The following is a 25,942-nucleotide window of genomic DNA, read 5'->3' as shown; positions in this document are numbered from 1 at the left end:
AATCCACAAGCTCTTAAAATAAAAGGTGGGGTTTGTCTCCCTTGACCAATCTTCTCATTCTACCTTTGCCTGCCCCCAGGTGACCTGCCAGAACTTTCTTTGTGGCACTGATCTGGCGTGGGAGTAGGCCAGAGACCCGGCTGCTTCCCTAGGTCCTTACCAGAACCCTGCCTCTGCTCCCCATTGACCATCTCGGACTTTACCTGAGCCTGAAGTAACAGGCAGAGCCAGGAGGAGAAGGACGTTTATTTCCATACATCAGGTAAACAGGGAAGAGAGAGCACAGCCCAGTGAGTACAAACCAATTGCGGGAGAGAAGGTGAGGGGGACAGCAGATGGGAGCTGCACCAGGCACTGCCCTTGGGTCCCCAAGTCTGGTATTATTGGTGGGATGACCTTTAGGGTGGGGCTGGGACTGTCCGGCCACGTGTTGTCTTGTCTCGGGGAAGTATGTGGGGGCAGGGCAATTGGAAGAAGAAAAATGACTCAGGCTCAGGACACAGGGTGAGGACTCGTGTCTAATGCACATCAGTACTGACCCAAACCCCCATCTTGAGTTTTTCTGATCACAAGCTCCCAACCCAAGGCCTTCCCTCTCAAGTTGGGCCTACAGTCCAGGCAACTTGGACACAGGGTCAAGGAGGCAGTGCTTGGATAAGCCCCGAACTTATCGGCATAGGTGGAATGGGTTTAGTCTTAAATAGGTCATTGCACTTAACACACTGATGAGACGAAGGGGGTGGGGGCTGAAAGTGCCAGATGGTACATATGCACCCCTGTCTGCGTAGGCTTGCTCAACCCAAACCCAGAAGCACCTGAGAGCCGCTCCCCATGCTGACAAGAATCTGGACCCAGCTCCGCTCACCGGTCTCTCCAGCTGCACAGAGAAAGGACTGCTCTCTGAGGAGCGAAGCGGGAGATGAGATTCCCCTAGTCAGTCATTCCTGGAAACCCCAGCTGCCACCACAGCCCCCTCCCACTCTCAGGGATGCAGCTGTGATGGAGAGGGTGGGTATTTAAATTAAAAGTAAAAAGACAGCAGGCACTGAGAAGAGAAAGCCCTCACCCCAAGCCTGGGGGCGGGGAAGGAATTGCTGTTCCTGCCCCCAATTCCTCCCCATGGACCCAGCAACCTAGAGTGTCCCAGCAGGCAATCTGTCCACCGTCCCTGAGCAGGGGGCTGAGATGGAGGTCAGCTTGCTGGCTCCATGCAGTGCCAAGCCACCTGCCACTGCCCACAGTGCGGCCCAAGGTCGAAACCAAAAGTGTGGCATTTGGAGGCAGAAGGAGCATTAAGTTCTCTTTTCAGAAACTCCTCTTCCCCCCACCTCTTCCATGTGGAGATGTCAGACACCCACAATTTGGAAAGCCCCCCAACCCCCTTGGGTCGGGTGTTTCCCATGCAGATCAGCAGTCAGGTGGGGGAGACCTGTGCCCCATCATTTCCTGGGAGAGGCGCTGTGGCAGTAGCCTTTGGGTGCCAGAGGTTCAGACCACTCCCCTGGGCTATGCGTTGGTCTCTGTCGGCTTGGCCTCTGTGTCGCTGTCACTCAGATAGTTATGGGAATATCTTGGCCTGGAGGTGCTGTCCAGAGGGTCGTGTTCATCATCTGACCGGTCAGGGGCAAGGGACTTCCAGTAACTGGTGGGGCTGCAGGGAGAGAGGAACAAGGTCACAGACGAACAATGCTCTTAACTCGCGGCACCAAAGCCTTTGGGTCTGGGGAGGCTCCCAAAGCCCTGTCATAGCAGTCCCTAAAAGCCACAAATTGAGAAGTAAATTCAATCCTATCTTGCTTGAGAAGCAATTCCATCTTCCCCAGAAGACACTCAGAGTAGTAAGAGAAAGGAGCACATTTTTTTGATTCTGAAACCTTTTGAAATTCTCAGGAAAGCAACACTGTAGAGCAGTGGGTCTCAAACCCGAGTGTGTTATAAAGACTCCTGCATCCTTCCCTGGAGAAATTTTGATTTGCTAGCTTTTGGGTGGAACTGAGGAATTCCCCATTTTCAACTCCTCCCCAGAAGATTCTGATGGAGGTGGTCCATGGACCAGGCTGACTTGGAGAATGGCAGTCTGGTGATTATATGGCTACAACCTAAGGGAACCTCATTCCTAACACGATTCCATCTAAGAAGGAGGAGCCTTCCTCAAGGAATACTACCAGACCTTAATACTTTCCCCTTAGGCTTTCCTAAGGCCTGTGAGAATTTCTGCCCTTGACCGTGGCATCATCTATTCACCACAAGGATAGGAGACTCAGGATGTAGGAACTGGCAAGACGTCCATTTCAGGGTGGCATAGTTATCCCTTTCTTGGTATCATAACCCAGCCCTCTAGAGTTTTCATCAGGTCACTGGGAATCTCCAGCTTCCTCCCACCAGGATGTGAAGAAACATCATCCCCTGGATGGAGCAGGCTCATGGCATTCAGCAAGGATGGAACCTTCTGCTCCAGTCACCTTCTTTTTTTTTTCTTTCTTTCCCAAAGCCTGAGAGCCACCTTCGCCTGCCCCTCCCACTGCTGCTGCCTCTGCCGGTTCAAGTGCACCATAATTTCAACACTCTTGAACAAAATGCAGCACAGAGAAGCTCCACCCCTACCAGTGTCCAGCACTCAGAGAGTCCCCGTCCAGTGCTCCCAGGGACACAGCTCTGCTTCCGGATCCTAGAGAGCTTCCACTGGCATAAACAGGAATTCGGTGACCCCTCTGCCCACATTCTGCTTTAAGAATCTGAGGCGGGGAACCTTGTTTATAGCCCCTTTGAAGTTCTACCCCAAACCCGAAGAGGAGGAAGCAGGCTTCTGAGAGAAAGAATCAAATCCTTCACTTTTCCATCTGTGTTGTGAAGAAAGGGTTTGGCTATTGAGTACTTCCAGCATGTGAGACATCGTCCTAGGCAGTCTGGATATGCATCTTATTCTTCACAAGAGCCCTATGAAAGGTCACCAGGAAGCTGGTTCAAAGAAGCATCTTGCTCAAGGTCATATAGCCACTATGTACATTTGAACTTGGACTCTTAGACCTCAAAGCTTTTGCTGACTCCACCCGGCCACTGGATTGGGTGACCCGAAGAGGAAACAAGACCAAACCTGAATGCTCCCCACAGGCCCATGGTGAAAGGCCAGGGGGGTGTGTAAAGATAGGTTTCTCTCTCTGTCTGTCTCTCTCTCTCTCCCCGCCCCCCGCTCCCTGGGGAGAAGGAAGAGCCTGATAGACTACATGTTCAATTATGCAAAATGGTTCAGGAATGGGGCAGTCTGGTTAATAGTTATCATATTTCTCATGAATGAATTACCATTTTTAAAGGAATCAGAATAGCACAAAACACATTTAATACAAACTAGACTGAACATAAATGAGTCTTACTTTGATGGGCCAAAGGCACTTAAGGACTCTAGGGTGTCTCAGGGACGAAATCATAAAGCTCAATGATGACTGTGCACCATAGAAAAAATTGGGGTTATTTTAGCTTTTGGGTTGTTTGAATTCTAAATTAGTGGGAGCCTGGTTTTATTTTCATGTTTGAGATAGAATTTCTGGGCACCCAGTGCTAAGGTCTGCTCTTGGGCACGGGAAGGACTGATTTTGTGAAAAGGCAGTGTGATTATTTTGGGGGCAGTTGGGGGGCAAGGCAGATGCCAGGACTGGGACCCAGATGCCAATGGGGCGCTGTCGGGTAGGGGCCGGCCCGAATTCCTTTCGATTCCCCCCACGTCTCTCCTTAGAGTAGGGCCGCGTCCCCCATCCCTGTGTCCTTGTGCCCGCCAGGTTCCAACACTGCTCCATCCAGGTGCTGGGTAAATGGCACAGGTAGCGGGGGTCAGTTCCACGGAGCCATAAGATACCCTTGCCCCTGGCTGGGTGTTCTTCAGCCAGTCTCCTTTGTGTCTTCTATCGCCATAGCTGTAGAGCCAACAGCAGGCAGCTAGCCCCCTCCCCAGGGCAAGAGTCCGGGCTGGCAATTTGAACATTTTAACCAAATTGTTCCAAAAGCTTTCCTCCCCACAAGCCAGTGTCTCCTGCGCAGCGCTGTCACAAACAATTTGGTGTATAAACTAATTCCTGCTGGGTGAGCCCGGGGTGGCAGGCCCCTCCCCTTGCCTCTGCTATGGATGCGTTCGTGTTCTGAATTCTCACCGGTCCCCATCACCAGATGGGAAGCTAAGCCATCACTCTGCCCCTGCCCCCATTCTACCCAAAGTCGGTTCATGCTGAGTTTGACTAGGTCCTCCCTTCCCTGGTCCTTCTCCTGCCAGCTCTGTATTGACTGGCAAGCTTTTGGCTCGGCGCCCACTCTCCCCGCAGTGAATCCAATCCTCCCCGGTGGTGTTGTATAGGGTTTCAGGATCACTCCTGTCTTGCTGGCAGACAAGAGGAACTGTGCTGGTGGCTGGGGGAAGAAACAGGCTTTATGTGGTTTTGTTCTTGCTGGTCCTGGGGTCAAGGGTGATGATGGGCTGAGGGCATCGGGTCCGAAATACACCAGTTGCCGGGGCCTGGTGAGGCCCACGTCTCCCTCTTCAAGCAGGGGTGCAGTGCTCAGAAGGGTCTGGCCTTCTCTCTTTTCCAAACCACCCCATGGCCCATCAACTGACTTCCTGCATTCGGGGAGCAGGGCACTCAGCAGGGCTGCGGAGGGGAAGGCTGAGCTGGTAGATACAATATTGCGACTCCAGCCTTTGCTCACTGTGGAGCTGACAACAGCTCCCTCGAGCAACGGAGATGCTTTCTGCTCCTCCAGAGCATCCCGCAACCACTGCCACAGGGGGGGAAGCGACGGAGCAGTGCTGAGCCCAAGGGCTTGGTTTCAGAGCAGCTGGGGCCAGAGGAATCCAAGATGTCTGTCCATGAGCCTGGGCTGGGCTTAAATTCCACCCTCCTCCACCATCCCCCTAATTCCATCCCATCACCCATCTCCAAATAGCTGCAGGTAACTTTCACTTCTATTTGCTCCTTTCCTTAAAACATAACTGGTCCCTTTGGGTATAACCCGGCCAAGTCAATGTACGTGCTCAGCCACCCCACGGCACAAGAGGCCCACAAACATGCGACAGGTGTGTGTTAGTTCATGCATCGGGGAAGCAAGGCCCCTGCCCCAGGGGGCTGCGCTCTGGGGTCACACCTCCTGGGAAGCAGCAAGCTTGCCCTGGGAGGGTGCCAGGCCCAAAACAGCTTCACATAACCAGGGTGATCCAAATGTCACCACCCACCAGGGAAACCGGGAACAATGGGATTCCAGTGAGTCAGTTTCTGCCTTCTTCTGAGGTGGGGGTGTGGGCATAAAGGGCCTAACTGCTAGATCTCCCTTCCCACAGAGAGAAGGCTGGGGGAGGCAGGAGAGCCAGGAGGGGGCTGTCACTCAGCAGCTGCTAATTTCTATTCATTATAACTTTTTAAGATGAGCTGAGCTGAGGCGACGCCCATGTGTGGGCTTCAGGTGGGAGGGCTGGGGAGGGAGTCAGGGAACTGGGGTTTGAGGGAGGGTGTGGTGCAGCCCCGTGAGTCTTGCTGTCTGAGGCCTGACGCGCGTAGCAGGGAGGAAGGTGGCGTTGCAGGGCAGTGTCGAGAGCCGAGCCAAAGGTCCCGTAAGAGACGGAGGCCACTGACACACCAGCTGGGCCACTGACACACCAGCTCACCCTCAGGGGTCGGCTAGAGCCCTTTCCCAAGCCCAGCCCATTGGGGGCGTAGACAAAAGCCCGAGGCACACACAGTAAACATGTCACCTGTGTGCTCTGCCTTGGGCCCTACGGAGGAGGAGTGGTGGAGAGCAAGCCTAATAGACTCCATTCAGATCCCAGCACATCACTTCCCAACTGTGTGACCCTGGCCAGTGACTTAACTTCCCTGAGCCTCAGCTTCCTCTTCTATAGAATGGGGCTAATCAAGCCTTTGTTACGGAGTTAGTGTGAGGATGAAGTGAACAAAATGTGGCAAATGTCTAGGAGGTCCCCCGGCACCCGCGGTGAGGACTTAGTAAGTGGGAGCTGTGCCGGATCATCCTCAGCAAGGTCAGCTGACTGGGCTCGGGGCAGAGAAGGACTAACCAGCTCGCTGGCCCCACTCTCCAAGGCAGCCAGAAAACCCTCTGAGGCCAGGCCCGCCGCAGAGGCACGCAGGAGAGGCCTGGGTGGTGGCGGATGGGGTCGGGCACGTTAGTTCACACCGAGCGGCACACTCCATGCTGCACCCCACGCCGGGCGCCACCTACTGCACTAGTCGCTCTCGGGCCGGTACAGGTACCGCATCATCAGGCTGTCCACCTCCTTCTTGCGTTTCTTCTCCTCCTTCCGAGACGGCCGGTGCGCCTGCCTGGCCTCCTCACCTTCTGCAGCCGGGCCCTTCTTCACGCTCGAGCGGCTGTGGCCTGACACAGTAGAGCCACTGGATGTCGATGAGGACTCCGACTCTGTCTCCGCTCTCTTTCTACTCGATTTGGACTTCTTCTTGCTCTTCCGAGAGCGCCCCTTCTTCCGCCGCTTGTGCTCCGAGGAATCCTCGGAGCTGGAGCTGGAGCTAGAGCTGGAGCTGCTCCTTCTCCTGCTCCGGCTCTTCCGGCCGCTGCGGGAGCGGGAGACGTCAGCGGCAGAGGCCGAGCGGCGGATGCTGGTGGCCCGCGCCGGGAGGTCCAGTTGGGCGCTGCGGGCACTTTGGATGCTCTTCCGGTCGTCCTCCTCGGAGTCGGGCTCCAGGCTGCTCCTCTGGAACGGGACGGGTTTGTAGCTCAAGACCTCGTTGATGGCGGCCTCCAGGTCTGGGTCCAGGTAGGAGTGACGGCTGACGGGGCGGATGCTGGAGCCGAGAGGCTCATCCGTGGCAGAGGGCGAGGCGTGTGGCCGCGGTGGCACCGACAGGCTGCGGGCCAGCGACGGGTGGCTGTACTGGGAGTGGGCCTCGCTCAAGGCCACACTGGCTCCGTCATCCCACGCATCCAGGCAGCTCTGGCCCAAGGACAGGCGGGAATCAGGGCTGTCCCGGCCCAGGCCCGAGGCCCGGCTCAAGGAAGGACTGAGGGTCCTGGACAGGGTATCGAGCCGGGAGGTGCTGCGCCGGGAACTGGGGGAGCCTGAGAGCGAGAAGCTCATGGAGGAGCGGGCCCCGTCCTCACCGGAGCCGCGCCGTGTGGCTGAGGAGGCCCGGCTGGTGGGGGCAGAGACGGTCGAGGCCCGGTCGAAGTCTGAGCCCCACCGCTTCTCCAGCCCCCGGCCAACGCGACTCCAGGTCTTGGAGAAGGTGGAGCCGCATTCATCTTGCTCTTCCCTGGGGCCTGTGCGGGTCTTCCGGGGGGGCCTCTCTGGGGAGGCTGCCCGCTCGCTCAGGGTGGTGAAGAGCGAGTCCTCGTCCCCAGTGCCCCCGATGGAGTCCTTCAGGGTGAGCCGTTTCCGGTAGCTCAGAGAGCTCAGCACGGAGGCTGGCCTCTCCTCCACCCCCTTGCCCTCCTTCCCAGAGGTGTTGAGGGCCGTTCTAGGGGAGGGAGATGAGGTCAGGAAGAGAGAACCAGTAGTGGATTAGAGGCAGCCCAGAGAGAATGGGGGGGAGGGGAAGGGAGGGAAGAGGGAGGGAGGGAAAGAGAGAGAGAGAGAGAGAAAGAGAGGAGCCGGCATTAAACCCAGAGAATAAAGATACAGAGGGAGGGAGGAGACAGGAGGCAAAAGGAGTGAGCGGCAGCACCCTGGCAAAGTGGCAGTGAGAGCATCGGAGGAAATGAAGCAAAATAATTTGCGTCAGTGAAAATAGCTTCATGGAGAATGTCATGTAAATTAGACCATTGTTCTATTTCATCACTTTTCCCCCTCTAAAACGTTTAGTTCAATTTATTTCATTGTCAACTACCTGGAGCCTTGTGCCACACCGTGGTGAACGGCAGTGGGGCGGGGAAGGCGGCATTATCTGCAATAACAAAATGTTGTTTGGCTGAATAAATTAAACCAATTAGAGGGGGCCGCTGGGTGCTTGTGGTGAGGGGCTGGACTTGGGAAGGGGCCTCAGGGGAGTTGGAGAAGGCGAGGGATTACTTTACAAAGCAGCCTGCCCGCTACTCTGGGAGGGGGTGGAGAAGGGTGTGCCCTGGTGGGGATCAGGATGGTTCAGAGTTGGGGAGAAAGTGGGAGGCGGGGGAGCCAGCAGGGAAACAGCTTGAGGAGGCGTTGGAGCAGAGGACAGAGGATCTCCCTCCCTGCTGCCATGCTGGCTGGGAAGTGAGGGACAAGGAACGCGGAGCCCCGGATTCCAGGGGTAGCTCTCTGTGTGATCAGAAGACTGTGACTTGGCTGGACAATAGGGAACGAGTTCCCCCAGTGGATGGGTGTGAGCAGGAAGCATGGGGGTGGTGGTGAGGGGCAATGGTGAAAAGATCAGAAGAAGGAGAGAATGGGCAGAAAAAGACAGAAATGGAGCTGTGACAGGGGAGTCAGGGGAGCCAGTGTCTTTTTCTGCCGGCTTCAGGGGCCCAGCCAGCCCTGTCTGGGGTTGTGGGATCCGGAGTCTCCTTATGCCACCTTCCAGTCTTGGTTCCAGGGCCCAAACTTTTGGGTAGTTCAACCGACATTTGTCAAATGAGTAAGTGGGGATGAAGTTAAACCTACGGCAAACCGAAGCCCCGAGTCTGGTAGGAAAACATCGTTTGGGAAAAACAAGGGTGCCACCAACCCTGACCTGACACTGAGCCTCCTGGCGCATCGCACACGCTGGGGGCATGCCTGGGCCCCTCTGAGGCATGCCAGGCAAGAGACGCCGGTGGCATGAGACCCGGCCTCTTTGGGATCCAGGCACTGCTCAGCTATCCCTGGGCCATGAGGTGGCTTTTCCTCCCAGCTCAAGGCCGCACGCTCACCTGGAACTCTTCAAGCTGCCATCGTCGGACGCTGCCTTGGAAGGCCCCTTGTTTTTCGACAACCATGACTTGACCCCGTCGACCCGGTCCTCCAGCTCAGAGTCCACATCTGAGTCCCCCTCGCTGTGGGATGAGGAGCAGAAAGGTAGGCAAGGCCGGGGAGGGAGTGATCACCCGCTGCCCAGGAGGGAGCACTGATGGGGCGGCAGGTTTTTCTCGGGCAGGGGTGGGATGCGGGTGACATGCACATCGGTGAGTCAGGAGGGGAACAAGAGAGGTCAGATGGGGCATACCATTCACAAGGACCCGGCCCCACTCAGCAGGCCACACTGTAGGACAGCCACCAGGAAGACCCTGAGGGGCATGGAGGCACCTCCCATTCTACTTTCTGTGACAGCCCGCTGTTCAGCCAAATAAGTCCAACGGGGATGACAGGGAAACCATCCATGTATCAGTTACAGCTAAATGGCTCTTGGTTAAAAAGAGAGGATTCGTAGGCTCTACGGCCACTCCCAGAAGCCTATTCTGTTTCTTGTGTGCACACTCCCAGAAACGGGGCCGTGGCTACTGCCATTTTCCATGTCTTCACTGTGAGAGCCTGACCGCTGGCTGTGGGTCAGAAAAGACCAGGGAATCTTTCTGGCTTCAGGTTAGCTTGAACGGGAGGCCCCTCGGCTGATGGCAGCGCTAAGCTAACCGAGCACCACAGGCCAGATCCCAGACCCGCCCTGTGACTTCTCCGGCCCTTAAGAAACAAAGAAAAATGAGGAGGGGGTGTCAGCATTTCCTGAGGTGCTAGCACAGTTTCGGGATTCAAACTGCACCCTGGAGATCCACTTGAGCCCAGAGAGTCCCAGACATTGGCTCTGTCTCTCTGAGTCTCCTCTCCCCCTCCTCCCCAGTCCTTGCTCCCCAGTTCTGCTTTCTGGCCAAGCTGGCCTGAGCCCTCTCTACTTGCAGAAAAGCCCAAAGGAGTCAGAGTCTGAGGCTGGAGTCATGGTGACTCCTTCACAAAGCAGTGGGGCTTAGAGACAGCTTCTGAGTGAGAATGCTTCTAGAATTCTGCAAAATGTCTGCTCACCACATTCCCCTGCTATGGATATGCTGGGATTTCTCCTCGATATAGATTTCCTTTCATCTGTGTCAACAGGAGCAGGCCCATTCCTGAATTATGTTCTTGAATAAATAGCCACACAGGCGTGTGTGTGTGTGTGTGTGTGTGTGTGTGTGTGTGTGTGTGTGAGGGCATACACACACACACACACACGTGCGCGCACACACACACACACACAGACACGCATGCACGCCAGAAACCAGAAACCACCAGACTCTGTTCTGGGGACTGTGAGAGAGCATGACCCGTTGGGAGGGGAACAAAGAGGCATATTTTATGGGCTTCCATCAAATACAGAATTATAACGAAGACGAGGCTGGTTGATGCCCTGGGTAAACAGGAGTTTAGCAGACAGCCCCGAAACCACTAATGCAAGCCCTGTGCCTGTCCGAGCCTGGCAGATTTACTATGGTGCATGGGCCCCATGGAACGCCAATACCACCTGATTTATACACCCGTGCAAAAAACCTCCTTCTCTAGCTTCAGAGCCTGTAATTTATCACCACCGTTCATAACCATATTGATTGCCTTTAGAAAGGAGGTGCTGTATGCATCGCAAAATCTATGTCTACATGTTAAAAGTGTTTCTGTATAAATCTCCCCTAATACTGCACTGTTTACTGCTTTCATTAAGGTTATGGCAATAACAACTGTATCTCTAAGTAAATCGAAACATTATTTTTCTGCCCGCCTTAGCACACTCACTCACTGGCTTGCTCGATAACTTGGAGCTGGGGCCCAGAGCTGCTGAGGACGAAGCCACACCACCTCTGCCATCAGCAGGATTGTGGCTAGGACTGCACATCCCAGTGCGCCTGCGTGAGTGCACACTGGTGTGTGTGTGTGTGTGTGTGTGTGTGTGTGTGTGTGTGTGTGTACTCATGCATGCACGCACGTGCCCATGCCTGGAAATGGTTTAGAATATGATCTTAAATGCGCATTTTATCAGCCCTCGAAGCTCCTACAGTCCAAGGATGGCAGGGCTAGAACACACAGGGGACAGATAGTCGTGGACCCAGAATACGAATTTCCCTCCTTACATTCAGAGCAGCAAACGGGTTGAGAAGCTGGCCTGGCTGCCCTCACCTTCCCTTTAGTTTCGAGCACATAGATGATGTTTAGGTTCTTTTTCTTAAATAATCAGGCCCGTAAACAAACTCCAGGGGCAGGCAGGCTCAGGGGGCAGTTGAAATTTTAAATGGTCGGAATTAAACCTCGAGTCAAATACAATTTATGTCCAGGCTCATGTGCTATTAGTTAACTGGGAGCCGAATCGCGGGGGAACAAACAAACGGAGACAGAATGGCGAGGGATATTAATTGTGTGTGACAACCGGGCTCCAGCGGCCCTCTATCACTGTTACACACTATTACATTTATCATTAGCTCTCACGGAGTCCTTTGCGCGGCCGCCAGCCCATCCTGGCCAGGGGAGGAGGCCTGCCAAGCCAGAGGGAGTAGGGGGAGGAAATCCAATGCCACGCTAAAAAAACAACCTCCAAACAAACAGCCCTGACGAACTTGACGGAGGATCACTCCGATCCGCCTGAAGGCCTGCACATCTCACACCCACCGTCCAGCTCCCACCCAGAAAGAAAGAATCGAGAGAGGGCGGATATGCTGGGCTCCCTGCCACCTGACAGACAGGCACCAGCACAAATGCCTGGGGCCTCCCTGTGCCCAAGGCGCCCGCAGGGAGTAAAGTAAACACATCTGGCTGCGTTCCCTTCTCTTGCCAGTTCCCTCCCCCCTGCCACTGCTCCCGGGCTGTGATTAGCTGCCTGGATGCCTTCCCCAAACAAGTAACTGCTAGATGCTCCTCACCTTGTACCTTTGTCTGCCACCAGAAGGTGGTGGACCTTTCAAAATGAAACATACCCGCTTCTTTTGGGTAGCTTGGGCTCCAAAGGAGCCCCAGGGTATGGAAAAATCCAGCCCGAACAGACTTTTCCCCAGAGAAATAGGCTGGGAGGCTTGGTTTCTGAGGAAGGAGAGGGCTGGAGCTCAGGAAGGCAGATTGTGGGTACCACCGAATGAGGCTGAGCTCTCTTTTCTGATGGAGCCCCCGTCCTGCACACCATGGGCATGAGCGCCAGCCTGCACCTTCCTGGGGTAGCGCCTCACTGCCCTGGCCTTGCCTCCCCTCAGGGCAGAGTCAGTGGTGTTAGCGTGAGACCAGCTTGGAGAGTGTGCAAGAGGCCGTGTCCACGTGCGGCATGCAGTGGGGACCCTGGGTGAAAGCCAGTGTTAGGGGCAGTTAGACACCACAGAAGGAGAGGCAGAGAGCGCCTGCGCCCCAGTCCTCACGGTTTATTCTTTCTTTTCTGATACTTTGTCACCATGTCCTGCAAACTGGAAACAGAAAGAAAATGGTGGGCTAGGGGGACAGAAGAAGAAGATTGAAAAACCAGTGGGCAAAGCAAGGGTGGACCTCTCGGCCAAGGTGGACATCCTGAGCAAGACATGGCTCTGGCTGGCTGAGACCAGCTGGGGGGGGGTGGGGTGAGTGACAGTGTATCCTCAGAGGGAGGTCTGGGCCGCCCCGGGACACTTTTTCTCTGCCCCCAAGGAGCAGGCTTCTTATGTGGGCCAGGACCCACTTGCAGGATGGGGCATCAGCGCTCAAGCAGGAAGGGGGCAGGTCTGGGGGTGGGGGTCCGCCCAAGGCAGCCTTCGGAGTTTCTCCAGGGCCTGACCCTCACCCTCCAGAACTGCTGGTCTACCTGCCTTGTGACTTCTTCCTGAGCCTAGGACTATAAATCTCTCTCTCCGAAACCATTCCCTGGGTGGGTTTTATGAGAGAAAATCTCTGGCATGGTAACAAGGTACCATGGGCCTTAAATCTCTGCTTTCCCCAGAGTAGGGCAGGCGCCATCGGAAATGCAGCTAAACGGGGGAATAACTCATTGTGAACAGGCAGAGCTGGAGAGCCAGGTTCCCGGGAGGCCTGAGGAGGGAGGACAGGGAGGGGGAGGGAGGGCATCTCACCCGGGCAGCACCAGTCCTGCCCTTGGTCATTACAGGACAGGGTCCATGCTGGGGTCTGGCGATGAGGGAAAGGTGGGCTGGTGGCTCAGTGGCAGGGAGACAGAGACTGAAGCTGTTCTACCTCGTGGCCTGCTCCACAGGTGGTCAGAGGGCCTCGGTGCGGCCGCCGCTGCCACAGAGGCCCCCTCACCTGGTGATGAGGTCCTCATTCCCATCGCTCTCCATCTCGTCCTCGATGGCGGCCTGCAGGTCCCCAATGCGCTTGAATGCCAGCTTGAGATCGGCCTGCAGGCTCTGGTTAGCGGCTTCCAGGCTCTCCAGATCCATCTCCTAGGAGGGAGAGGGGGCAGTTGAGTTCACCGGAGGGCCAGTCTCTATCTGGCTGCTCTAGAGAAAGCCCGCTGCAAGTCTCTCCAGGCCGGGAAGGAGCACCATGGAGGCGCCATGGAGTGCCAGATGGAGACTCGGGCACTGCCCCCGGCCCTCTGGCCTGGCCTCGGGACGTGTTCCTCTTCCTTCCAGAGATCTAAACTCTCGTTTCTTTGTGGCCCATCCCCCACCCCAGCCCAGGGGAGGCGTGCACCCAGACAGCTGCCTGCTCGGGGCCCTGCGGGTTTTGGCACGTTACCAGTTCATGCTTCTTGCGGCTCGCCTCGGCCTCCTTCCTGGCGAGCTCGCCCATCTCCTCCTTGGTGTCGCGGAGCTGCCGCTGTAGCCTCTTGTTCTGCTCCTTCTCCCGGTTCTCAGCTGCTGTGCGCTGATCCCGCTCCTCAGTCAGCTTCTCCATGTTCTCCTTGAGCCGGCTGGCCAGGCTCTGGAGGGGGAGGTAGGGAAGAGAAGCCCACCAGCTAGTCAGAGACGAGAGTGTGGCTCTGACGAGACTCCAGAGTTAGGAGGCCTGGGGTCCAGCTCTGGCACTCGCTGGCACCACTCTGGCACCACTCGCTGCTAGGTCTGCTAGGTGGGCAAGAATTAAAGCTCTCTGAAGAGCCTTCCTTTATCTTTTTTAAAATAAATAAATAAATAAATTAATTAATTGATTTGAGAGAGAGAGCGAGAACGAGAGCGAGAGAGAGAAAGAGACAGAGTAAGCAGGAAAGGGGCAGAGAGAAGGAGAGACAGAATCCCAAGCAGGCTCCAGACTGTCAGCTCAGCCCAAGACGGAGCTGAAACCCATGAATTGTGAGATCATGACCTGAGCTGAGAGTCAGATGCTTAACAGACTGAGCCACCCAGGTGCCCCCTTCCTTTATCTTCTGTAATATGGGAGAATAACACCTACCGCAGTCCTCTGGTGTCTTTTTAAAAAAAAAATTTTTTTGATGTTTGTTTATTTTTGAGAGAGAGAGAGAGACAGAAAGAGAGAGACAGAGCGTGAGCGAGGGAGGGGCAGAGAGAGAGGGAGACACAGAATCCGAAACAGCTCTAGGCTCTGAATTGTCAGCACAGAGCCCGATGCAGGACTCAAACTCACGAACCGCAAGATCATGACCTGAGCCAAAGTCAGATGCTTAACTGACTGAGCCATCAAGTCATGCCCCTCCCCACCCCCAGGGTCTTTTAAAGATTAAATAAGGTAAAGTATGTGAAGGCACTTGGGATGATGAAAGGTGCCATCATCATCATCATCATCATCATCATCATCATCACGACCAAGGTCGGAGGAACCCTCTGGCTACAGCCTGGGTCTGTCCACATTGATACCATGGGTGGGGCCTCCACAGTCAGCAGGACTTCCCTCAGGGACTCTGAACCCAGCAGCTCCAAAAGCTAGATCCTGTGCTTGGAGGTGAATGGTTTATGAGAGTTCCTGGATTAGGAGACTAAACAGTCATCAGATTCTAAGCACAAAGCCATCCCTCTAAGCCTGATGAATCTCTCTTCCTCCAGAAACTGAATACATCGTTCCCTCCCGGGCCATAGGACGTTGCGCAAGAAATGACCTGGAGGTGGCGGCAGAGCATGAGGGAAGGACCTGCTTCTGGTTCTACTGCAGACTGGCCATGGGGTCTCCACCTCAGGCCCCCCAGCCTCTGTGTCTCTAAAATAACAGCACTAGACTATATGATTTCTGATTTTTATTTGTTTTTGAGAGAGAGAGAGAGAGAGAGAGCGCGCGCGCACGGGCAAGCATGAGTGGGGGAGGGGCAGAAGAGAGGGAGACACAGAATCCGAAGCAGGCTCCAGGCTCTGAGCTGTCAGCACAGAGCCCGACGCGGGGCTCGAACCCAAGAACTATGAGATCATGACCTGAGCTGAAGCTGGACGCTTAACTGACTGAGCCATCCAGGTGCCCCTGGACTATATGATTTCTAAGGGCCATTTGTGTTTAACATTCTGTGCGTCTAAACTACAAGACTGCTCTTCTGAGCAGAAGGGAAACAGAGAGAGCCGAGGAAAGGGACTGAGGTTGACAAGGAAAGGAGACAAGTATACAGATCTGCCCCAGAGCCACCGGATCAATGGCTTCTCCTGCCCCTTGATAGCTTTGTGACCTTAGGCAACCTATTTAACCCTTCCTGTATGCAAGATGGGGGTCAAGATATTACCAGCTGTGCTGAGGCTGTGGTGTGTAGCCGAGGAACATCACTGGGTCCCCCCTAACTCTCCCTAGCTCTCCTGAGGACTGTGACCTCATCTTGGGAGCTTCGGCCATACTTCCTTCCCGGGTCAAGGGTACTAATGCCCTCTCAATGCACACTGCCAGCTCCAGAGTCACCTGTTTCCATCCCTTCCCTGGTGCCTGCTTCACGGGCTGAGGGGCTGCCGGGGAGGTGGCAGGGACGCTCCTTGGCACGCACGCCCATGAGCACAGTTCTCATGGAGACCTGGAGGTGCTTCTACAAGTCTACAAGCTCAAGCGGGAGGAGGAGAACTTAAAAATAGGGCGAGGGGAGTGTTCACCCAGAGACAATTCTGCCTGCCTCTCTCTTCCCACCTGCTCTACCGGGGAGGGTGGGGCTGGGCGCGCCGGCTTCCGGAGCCTGGAGCAGAGAGGACTGGATGTGGAGTGTGGAGGCCACGGGTGGAAGGCATAACAAGACAGAGCAGGAGAGGGGTGAACAGGAACAGGAGGAGGGTTGAAGGAAAGGATGAAGAGCAGAGGGAGAGGAGGCATGGGATGGGCAGAGAGGAAGAAGTGGGGAGAGGGTGGGGAGGAGAAGCGCAAAAGAAGGGGGCAGACGTGGAGAGAAGCAAAGAGAGAGGAGAAAAAGCAGAGACAAGAAGGGTGGGAAGAAGTGAGGAAAAAAGGCAATAAAAAAGGGAAGGGAGAGAGAGAGCGAGCGCGGTGAGATGAGAGAACAGACTTCAGCCCTCACAGAAGTGGCGCCATCCGCTGCATATTTATGACCCTGCCGGAGAGGAGAGCAGAGCGAGAGCGAGTGAGGGGACTGGCGGGGGGAGCTCATGGTGGAGGAAAATATGAAGACAAAAAGCTAAGCTGCTCTGGTCCCTTGGCAGAAAGCAAGCACGGAAACAGAATGTAAAGCAGGCTGGCTCCACGGTGCCCAGAGAGCAGGAGGGGCGGGCGGGGGGAAGGCACCCGCCCCGTCAGCTGGCCTGGCAGCTTGGCAGGGGCCTCTTGAGGAGCGTCCGTGGCCTGCCCGGCGCAGCTGAGCATGCGTGGCTCCAGCTGCCGGGGCAGCTCTGCCCTGCTCTGGCTATGGACCAGGACAAGTGTGCACCCACCTCCAGACGCTTCACTTGGGTCCTTTCGAACTCCAGGCGGGTCTCCAGCTCCCGGATCTTAGCTTCCTGCCTGCTCACCAGGGACTTGTCCACCATGGACTGCTCCAGGAACTCCACTTGGCTCTGGAGGGCTTGTAGCTGGGGGTGGGGGCAGGAAGAGAAGAGCTGAGCCCAGAAGGGAGGGGCAGAGCCTGGGCAAGATCACCATGGTGACCAGAGGGCCGAGGGAGGGAGGGATGCACTGGGGAGGTGGGAGGACAGGGCCCCGAGCCAGAGGCATTCCCCACCTGGCCCGATGCTGGCACAGATTTTGCCCTTTGGAGGGAAAGGAGAAAGCCGAGGACCAGAGAGGGAATAGAAATGTGAAATGAGGCAGCTGAAGCCAAAATGTCTACCGTGGTGATATGGCTCCAAGCCTAGCCCTTCGCGTGCATTGTTGCGGCGGCGTGGAGTACTAATAACTGAGAGGAGCGCTTGCTTTCCAACGGGCTTGGGGGTCCGCCCCCACATACAGGGACCCCACACCCTCTACCAAGGGAGAAAGTCCCCACCTTCTCCTGCAGCTCCTGCTTCTCTTTATTGGCTTCTTCTAGCTGAGCCTGGAGGTCATTCATCTGTGCCAAGTCCCGCGAGGCCTGGGAAAGGAGTGAGTGCTGAAGCAGGATCCCCCATGAACACAAACCCCAGCCCACCACACCGCACATAGAGTGCAGGCCCGCGACTCCCAAGAGAAGTGGCATGGGGGGCGGGGGCTTAGGAAGAGGACCAGAGGGCCAGCGTCTGTGGTGCGGGGTGTGGTGGGGCACCTGAGCCACGGCTGCCTTGTGCTTCTTCATCAGCTCATTCATGTCCTCCTGGTCCTCTTCCAGCCGGCTCTGGATCTCATTCTTCTCACGCTGAAGGCGGCTCAGCTGCTCCTCCAGCTGGACGGAGGCAAGACCGATCAGAGGGCATGGGGCCTCGAGTGCCCGACGGCACCAGGTGGCAAATCCGAACCTCCCCATGCCACCTCCAAAGGGAAGGGGGTGATGTCAGGGCCGGGTCCACGCACTGGTCCAGACCCGTGGCGCTCGGGCAGCTGAGACAAAGGCTGTCTTCGCAGCGTGGGCAGACCCTGGGCTAAATGACAGCTGCTTTCTGGCAGCTCTTTGAAGGCTAATGAGAAGGCAGAAAAGGTCTGCCCAGAACAAATGACCCATCATCCTGGCACCAGCAATCTAGGCCCTAACCTGAAGGTACTCTGCCCCGTTCAGGCCTCAGGCAAGGACCCCTGGACTCTGGGAAGCTCTGCTAGCTCGGATTCTCATTATCCCCCCCCACCCCCCGCCCCCCATGGCCTGCTCCCAGGCCATCCAGCCCCCACAGCCAGTCCACTCCTGGGGGGAGGGGAGGAGACGGCCAACAGCAGCTTCAGGAAATGAATGAATCTATTAGCCTGTAATTCCAAACCAAAATGACTGCGTTGGCTCCTTCTCTGCCCCATCCGTCTTGTTACCAGGCTGTGGGGAGCTGGGGAAGCCTCCGCCAAGAAATTTATTAACTCGGATTTAAATAAAATGGTAATTTTATAACAGCCTTTTTTAACACAATTAAAGAATTTGAATTACTCACCTGAAAACTGCTGAGGAGCACAAATGTCACGGGGATAAATCAAGCCCGGGAGATTGGCATCTCTCAGCAGATGGGTGACCAGCTGGGGGGCCGCGGAGCCCAGAGCCCAGCCTAGCCTCCCCGCTGCCCCCTTCCCTGCCCAAGGAGGTACTGGTGGCCGCATCCCCGTAATGAATTCCCGGCCGATGGATGGGCCGTGGGAGAGGTAGGGAATTAAAAGGGAAGCATTAAATAAAAGCTCTAATTAGCTGCCGCTTGGGCTTGTCAGTGGGCTGGCCAGGGGAAGAGGAGGGAAACAGAGCCATCCCATCCTCTTATCGGTGCTTCCGCTAATCTCTAGGCACCTGTTTACATCCCTCAGCCACATTAGCTGCCTTTATTTATGGTGTCGGGGCCTGCGGCCAAGCTCCCACAGGCAGGTGGTTAAACAGGGAGATGGGCCCTTGCTGGCTCCCTCTTCCACCTCGCCCCCCTCCCGGCCTCTGCTCTGAGTGGGGAGGGGCGAAGGAGGGGAGGCCCCCTCTCCCTGCAGGAGGTCCTGGAGTGAAGGGAGTGGGCTGGGGCAGGGCCCCCGTCTGGGGGGGAAGGGAGCCACAGGTACAGCTCTATTTTGCTTCAGCCGCCCCCCCCCCCGAGCCTGGCCCGCACACCCCAGTCCCTCACCGCGGTCTTGGCTTTGGCGATGTCATCAATCTGCAGGTGCAGGTCTTCGATCTCCACCTCCATTGCTTTCCGCGCTTTCACGGCCGCTGCACAGGTGAACTCTGACTCCTCCAGCTGGACACAGAGCCACCCCCGCCCCAGGGAGAGACGTCAGCCATTCCCTGGGAGCAGGAGGGCTGTACAGGGTGCTCACAGGGGAGAAGGAGCCCAGGCGCTCTGTTCGCTTGACCCCGGGGCTGTGGCGTGTTGGGGTGCACGCACAGGCATCTGCTGTGGCAGGGAGGGTGGGTACGGGGACCCATCCATGCCATCCTGGGGCTTGGCAGTCACGCTGTATGGCAGGCACAGATCCTAGGAGTCTGGCTGCTACAAGTGGCTTCTCCCCCTTCCCTGTTACCTTCCTTCTCAAGGACTCAAGAATCCCTGAGGGGCAGGAGCAGGAGAAAGAACCAGTCCCCTGGAGCTGCCGACTTCCTCTCTGTAAAGATACCTGGTTCTTCAGCTGGGCGATCTCCCTCTTGCTGGGTGCGTTGTTCTTCAGGTGGTCCAGCATGATCTGGGCATCTGCCAGCAGGGCCTTGGTGCGCTTCAAGTCTTTCCGGAGCCGCTTCTCTGACTCCAGGTCCCGCTGGTTCACCTGGGTGGACACCAGAAGCTGGGGCTCTGGGTTCCACCACAGAGCCTCCTCCTATCTTCCCTAAGCCCCTGGTTCACTCTTGCCCTCATTCTGAGAGTCCCCTTAACAAGTAACAACAGAGGAAGTGCCAGGGTCGTGCCGGCCAGTGAGAAAAGCCTGGGGGTGCTGTGTGTGGTAATGACCCCAGTTATACACACGATGACGGTGGGCTTTACGGAGCCCAGTCCCCCTCCCCATTCCCAGCTTTGTATCCCTGAGATGGCCTCCTTAAGGCCGGACGGTACAGGCTGTTGGCCGGGCCCCGCCAGCAGGCCACACTTACCTGGTCGCTGAGCGTGGCGAGCTTGCTCTCCAGTTCCCGCTTCTCTCGAAGCACCTTCTGCTTGTCCTCATACTCCTCCTCAAGCTGCACTTCCATTTGCTTCAACTGCAGGGCCCGGGGACAGAGGCCCACCGGTCCCTTCAGCATCTGCTTCCAGCCAGTCCCCTTCCCTTCTGGATCCCCCTACCCTGGGAAAACTGTGGGGCGGGCTGAGCATGGAGGACCCCAAGGGGCCAGACCCCAAGTCTGGGGTTCCTAGGGTTTCAAAGCAGCCTGGGAGGGAGAGGAGGGACTTCGTTCTGAGTGGGAGGCTTCGTTCTGGAGTGGGCAGGCCCTGCTGGGTCAGGCTAGCTGACTGCAGAGGGGTACAGAGTGAGCTGTCGCTTGGCACAGAAAGCAGGGAGCATTCGTGCCTCAAAGGACTGAGCTTCTCTATCGACCCCGAGAGCACACATCCCAGCCAATGCCAGGGTCTCCAGCAGAGGTTCCGGGTCCAGAATGGCAATGGATGACAGTGTGGCTAAGGTAGGAAAACAGAAAACCCCTTACTTTATTTTTTTTAACGTTTATTTATTTACTGAGAGAGAGAGAGAGTGCGCACAGGCGCAAATGAGTGGGGGAGGAGCAGAGAGAGAGAGAGAGAATCCCTAGCAGCCTCTGCACTGTCAGTGGAAAGCCCAATTTGGGGCTCGATCCCATGAACTGTGAGATCATGACCTGAGCCAAAATCAAGAGTTGTACGCTCAACTGACTTTAAACCCCTTCCTTTAAAGCAGTGATGGGGGAACCAGGGTTTGTACGGGACAGGGTAGGTGCCCATTACCTTACCTTCTTCTGACATGACTGCCGGGCCTCCTCCACCTCCTCATCCCGACTTTCCACCTCCTTGGAATGGGTCTGTCTCATTCGCTCCATTTCCATCTCTAGACGTAGCTTGGCCTGGAGGTGGTTGGGAATAGGGACCAGGTTCCTGACCCCAGTGCTACACCCTGACGGGCAGTGCTCCCTGGGCTCAGGAGTGGGGATGGTCTCTGCCAGAAATACCCCTGTGCTCCTGCCTTGCTCCTGTGGCAGCCAGCTTCTCCACAGAAGCCGAACTCCCTCACTAGATGTTTGTCCCAGGCCCAGGGGAGGCTGCCAGAGGTGGGGACAATTCTGTAGGTCTTCCATTTGGCCTTCGGGCTCTAGCTCCCTGGACTGACACGGTGGCTGGGGGGTGGGCTGGGTGGGCTCAGGGCCTCCTGGCTGCTGTGCATCCTGAACCCCTGAACGCTAGAGCTCAATCAAGATTTGTTCTTGCGGAGAGCTACGTGAAAGCTTAATTACTTTCACACTGTGGCTGGCACCGATCAGGTGCGTACCCCACATTTTGTGAGTAAGGGAACGAATGAATGACTGCACATGGGAACCTGTCCTCCTCCGGCTATTCCCTGGGTTAGTGGCGGGGGGTGGGGGTGGGGGAGGGGGGGATGCTGGTGCATCCCTCGGCCAAACCCTGTAGCACCTGCTCCAACATCTGGATGGTCCCCGCCTGCTCATCCAGCTCCTCTTCCTGATCCTTGACTTTGGCCTCCAGGTCCCGGAGCTGTTTCTTGACCTTGGCCAGAGAGGCCTCATCCTTAGACTCTTGGGAAGAAATGTCCTGGAGCTCAGCCTCCAGTGAGACGACCTTCTGGGTGAACCCCGCAATGTCCATGTCTTTTTCCTGGAGCAAAAGAGAAGATGAGGCCGGCCGGGGCCCAGCCCGCGTCTGTGATGGGGATGGGGCACGGATGCGGGTGGCCCACGCACCTCCAGTTGCTGCTTCAGGCTGAAAGCTTCGGCAAGGAGAGCATCCTTCTCTCGCTGCAGCTTCTCCCGCTGCAGCTTCTCCCGCTGGGCCTCCTCGTGCGCCTGCGACAGCTCGCTGTCAAACCTGTGAGGGAACATGCATGGCCAAGGTGGCTCCCCCAGCGCAGGGAAGAGTCCGGATCTCCAGCACCCAGAAGCCACCAGGAATCAGGGCCACCATAGGACAGGATGCAAGCGGAGGCGGCCTCGCACGGCCCGAAAGCAGGGGGATAGGGCAGGGGTGAGGCAACATCCAGGATACAGGTCAGGCCACCTCGCCCTGCTGAGCAGCCTGGTCTGGGATGGGGGCATTTCACTGTGCCGGTCTAAGGAGCCCCTGTACCAGGGGGGCCTAGGAGGGACCCACAGACAGCTTCCAGGGAAGAGGTGGATAGACTCTGCCTAGTCGCTGTCTTGACCTTTTCCATTTCAACAGATCCAAGAACGAGGGGCCGGGTGGGCACTGAAATAGGTAGAAATGGACGTCCTGCCTCATCTCACTCACTTTCCACAGTTCATCTTGGCCACTCTAGATGAGCAGCTGGCTCTGGCCCCCACCCCTGGGTGCCAGCCTCTGGCCAGGCCCAGCAGAACTCGTGTCACCACCAGGACAGCCCACGCCGGGCTGGAAGCCAGCAGTCCCACTGTGCCCAGCTGGCAGTGCGCTTCGATGGGCACACAGGCCAGGGTCGAGGCCTCTTTCCTTGCTCCTCTACCTCCTGGCCTCCTATTTCCCACCCAGTGACTCTAAATAAGGAGCAAATTGCTGAAATTCCTCTTGACACCTTCCCTGAATAGCTAATGAGGTTCCTGTTGAAAACTGAATGGCTCCCCCCAACCCAACCCCACATTGAAAAAAAAAAAAAAAAAAAAGGTAAGGAAACTCCGGGCAGCTGAAATGAAACCTAATAAGTTGCCCAGCAGGGAGTGCAGCAGGAGACAGTAACTAGGCCGGGCTGGCACTGCCATCGGGGTGCTGGGGAGACGCGTCCCGCTAAGGGCGCCCGCCTCTATGGGAAAGGGAGGGTGGGGTACAGAAGAGAACTAGGGAAGCAGAGAGGCGCGGTGCTGGGAGGGAGGAGTAAGATCTGTCTCTCCTCACTCTCTGCAAGCAGCGCCCAGCTGGGAGGACAGCAAAACGCCCAGGAGGCCAAGGGTAACCCCGGGGTCACTGGAAGGACTCGCCTCTGCCCTGCTCACCCCCAGGGTCGTGGGTGTGATGCTGTTCCTTCACCAAGGCACCCGGGGCCTCTGCTGAGAGGCCCTCCCCTGCAGAGGGGAACTAGGCGCTGTTCCTGCTCCCTGGGGCACCCTGCTGCTCCCAGGGTGTGTGGGTTCCCTGGTGTTGCTAATAAAGGCGTCCCATTCCCATCCCCAGCCAGGGAAATTAATTTAGATTGGATTTTATCCTGTGAGGGCTGCCCCCCTCCTTTGTGTCATTACCATAATGAGATGGAAGTAGCACGGTGGTTTAACAACATTAGCCAGGAGAGGGTGTCTGTGTGGCTGAGGCAAGCGGGAGATGGGGAGCGGGGTGGGGGCAAGGGGCAGGGCCGCGGGTGCGTTCTGCACGGGTCCTGGGTGAGCTCGTCCTACTGGGTCCAGGCAGGGTGATGGGCACACACTGCGGGGAGCACGTCCAAGAGCGAAGGCCCGAGCGGGCCTCCAGTGGGGATGCAGCCTGAGTGCTCCTCAGAGGTCAGGGGTGAGACACATTCCAGGACAAGGGACCATGCAGGCATGGTCCCTGACCCAATTCAGGCCCTCATTCCTTGTCTCCTCCCTGGAGGGGGAGGCAGGGAGCCCTGTTGGGGTTGCTCTAGGAAGTCTTCTGTGCCCAGGGCGGGGGACCCACCCACCTCCTCTGCTTCTTCTCCAGCTCGTGGTTGCGGACCTGCTGGCCCTCCAGGTGCAGCTTGGTGTCCTGCAGCTCAGCTGTTAGCCGCTGGCACTTCTTCTTGAGCTGCTGCAGAGCCCGCTGGCTCTCGTCACTGTCGGCCTGCAGGTCTCCGAGCTAGGGCCAAGGTGGGGCACAGGGTCAGCAGCCAGCGAGGGGCCCGGAAGTATGGGCGGAGAAGGGGAGGAGGAGGAGGCGGGGGAGGGAGGGAGGGAGGGACCCAGGGATGTGGGTTGAAGTCTGGGACATCCAGGGAACCAAAGACACTCTCTAACAATTGTTTGCCCTTGGGTGTCCCCAGCACCGAGAGGCTAACAGGTGGACCCTGGGGGCTCGCCGGCTCCGCGTGGCCCCAAGGCCCTCCCAGGCACAGGCCGCCCTCCTTCCGCCAGCCTCACCCGCCTCTCCAGCTGTCTCTTGTTCTGCTGCTCCACCTCCAGCTTGTCCTCAAACTCCTGCTGGAGCCGCTTCTTGGTGAAGTCCACCTCCCGCATGGCTCGCTCGTACTTCAGGCGCCACTCACCACCTGCAGGGTCGGGGGCAGACAAGGGAGGACCAAGCTGCTGAGAGTCCCTGAGAAGGGGCAGAGGCCACGAAGCAGGTGGAATTGGCCAGAGGGACTCAGAAAGGTCTCTGGAGTGACAGCTTCCTCACAAGCCAGGAAAAGACTAGAGAGGGTGTGTGGCTATGTGTGCTGTCCTCTCCCCGGGGACCCTCGGACCATGGCCCTCAGACACTGTCATGATCACGGCTGTATAACCCTCCATGATGATCCCCTATGTTCACCAGCACCTCTACCTTCTCATCTATTTCTTTCACTGGAGCCTTGCACCAGCTCTACGGATGGCGGATGGGCCCAGGCCAGGGGCGCGGCTGCCCAGGGGTGGGTATCAAGCTTGCCACTCAGGCCACTGCCGAGCTCCTCTGGGCTCACACCCACCTGCGTCATCATCGTCCACCTCCCCGTTGATCTCAGCTGCCCGGATGAGACGGGCCTCCATCACCTCCATTTCCATCACTTCCATTTTCTTCTTCAGCGCATCATACTGGGTCTGTAGAGGGGAGGCGTATGAGGCTGCCGTCCCACTCCCTCACTCGGTACCAGCCAGGGCCCTGAGCCACGCAGACCACGGTCACGTGCTCACCCAGGGTGGACAGGGGTGCCGGGCCACCTGTCCCCAGTGGGGGGAGCGGATGGATACCAGGGCGTGGTAGTCACTGGCACGACTGTCTTCACCCCGGCCCTGCCCTCACCTGTAGCTCCTTCATCTCCTTCTCGGCTCGGAGCCTCTCGGCGGCCTCTGCGTCCAGCAGCTGGGAGGCGGACTCTCCTGTGTTGCGTTCATCAGTCAGCTCCGATGTCAGCTCCGAGATCTGGGGTTGGGGGGAGGGAGTGGCCACCAGTTGAAATGCCTGCCTCACTCAGCTGGAACCCCTGGGCGGGGCGGGGGAGGGGGGGCGCTTCCTAGGCCTGGCACCCTGCACAGGTGGCCAGTCGGCCTGGTGTTGGGAGTCACTCACCCGGGTTTCCAGCCGGTCGCTGTTGAGCCGAAGCTCGTTCCGCTCCTTCTCCACCTTCTCAAGCTTGTTCCGCAGTTGCTGGATCTCCTCCTAGGGTGCAGTAAAGAGGGCAAAGTGAGCCAGAGGCACTGCGGGAGGCTGGGGCCTGGAATCAGCACCCCTGGGGTGAAGGGAGCTGGTGAAGCTCGGGCCAGGACACGGGGAATAGGAAGCCACTGCCTCCCAGGGGCTCCTATCCCTGGACCCTTCCCCAGATGCTAAGGATGCCTGCGATTTTATGCCGAGAGGCTACCCAGCGGCTTAGCCAGCACCCCAGAGGGATGCCTTCCGTTTGATGGGCATAGTTCAAGGACACCAGCTCTCTGGACTAAATAAAGAGGACTTGGGAGCCCAAGACAAGCCGGCAAGGCTTTTGACCACACGGATGAACCTGTCCTCTCCCATTGGCTTGGCCCTTCCCGGGCTGTTACGTACGTCTTTGTTCCGGATCTGCTCCTCGGACAGCTGCACCTCGATGAGGGGCCGCACGGTGGTAAAGAGTTTCCACCAGGGCCAGTCCTTCACCCCTTTGTTCTTCTTGATGTTCTTCTGCACACAGCGGATGGCCAGGTCCTGGATCTGAGTTGGAGCGGGGGTGGTGCACAACAGGGACCTCAGTCCCAAGCGCAACCAGGATCCCCACCACCGCCAGCAGCACAGCGGCCAGGTTGAACCCCCCCGCCCCCGCCCCATTCAAACACTCCCTCCACCACCCCTGGCTCTCAGCCTCTCCCCATCCCTCAGAGAGTGGGCGGCAGAGAGCCCGGCGCTGGGAGCACCGCACTGGGCACTA

At 57.2% G+C, this 25,942-nt stretch overlaps 1 protein-coding gene across 23 annotated transcripts in view; it reads right to left on the bottom strand.

Annotated features, from left to right (window-relative positions):
* Positions 1 to 228: 228 nt before the first annotated feature.
* MYO18A (myosin XVIIIA) overlaps positions 229 to 25,942 on the bottom strand; it is a 102,875-nt gene continuing 77,161 nt past the window's right edge. For 16 of the 23 annotated variants that reach the window (XM_060646831.3, XM_060646837.3, XM_060646832.3 and 13 more), the window contains 21 exons: positions 25,585 to 25,728; positions 25,111 to 25,200; positions 24,844 to 24,963; positions 24,530 to 24,641; positions 23,988 to 24,115; positions 23,552 to 23,706; positions 21,654 to 21,777; positions 21,367 to 21,567; positions 20,691 to 20,801; positions 19,863 to 19,967; positions 19,394 to 19,540; positions 18,904 to 19,017; positions 17,436 to 17,552; positions 17,181 to 17,264; positions 16,630 to 16,767; positions 13,568 to 13,753; positions 13,130 to 13,269; positions 12,259 to 12,303; positions 8,839 to 8,961; positions 6,217 to 7,469; positions 1,536 to 1,651 (listed from right to left, as the gene is read on the bottom strand). In XM_060646831.3, the coding sequence (XP_060502814.3) occupies positions 6,221 to 7,469; positions 8,839 to 8,961; positions 12,259 to 12,303; positions 13,130 to 13,269; positions 13,568 to 13,753; positions 16,630 to 16,767; positions 17,181 to 17,264; positions 17,436 to 17,552; positions 18,904 to 19,017; positions 19,394 to 19,540; positions 19,863 to 19,967; positions 20,691 to 20,801; positions 21,367 to 21,567; positions 21,654 to 21,777; positions 23,552 to 23,706; positions 23,988 to 24,115; positions 24,530 to 24,641; positions 24,844 to 24,963; positions 25,111 to 25,200; positions 25,585 to 25,728 (3,633 nt within the window). In that variant the 3' untranslated portion in view covers positions 1,536 to 1,651; positions 6,217 to 6,220. Of the gene's footprint in view, positions 1,652 to 6,216; positions 7,470 to 8,838; positions 8,962 to 12,258; positions 12,304 to 13,129; positions 13,270 to 13,567; positions 13,754 to 16,629; positions 16,768 to 17,180; positions 17,265 to 17,435; positions 17,553 to 18,903; positions 19,018 to 19,393; positions 19,541 to 19,862; positions 19,968 to 20,690; positions 20,802 to 21,366; positions 21,568 to 21,653; positions 21,778 to 23,551; positions 23,707 to 23,987; positions 24,116 to 24,529; positions 24,642 to 24,843; positions 24,964 to 25,110; positions 25,201 to 25,584; positions 25,729 to 25,942 lie in introns of all 23 variants that reach the window. The other 7 variants (XM_060646851.3, XM_060646852.3, XM_060646854.3 and 4 more) reach the window with 3 other exon arrangements.

The sequence above is a fragment of the Panthera onca genome, chromosome E1 (genome assembly GCF_046562875.1).
Source record: "Panthera onca isolate mPanOnc1 chromosome E1, mPanOnc1 haplotype 2, whole genome shotgun sequence".
Lineage (NCBI taxonomy): Eukaryota > Metazoa > Chordata > Mammalia > Carnivora > Felidae > Panthera > Panthera onca.
This window is presented reverse-complemented; position numbering and strand designations above follow the sequence as displayed.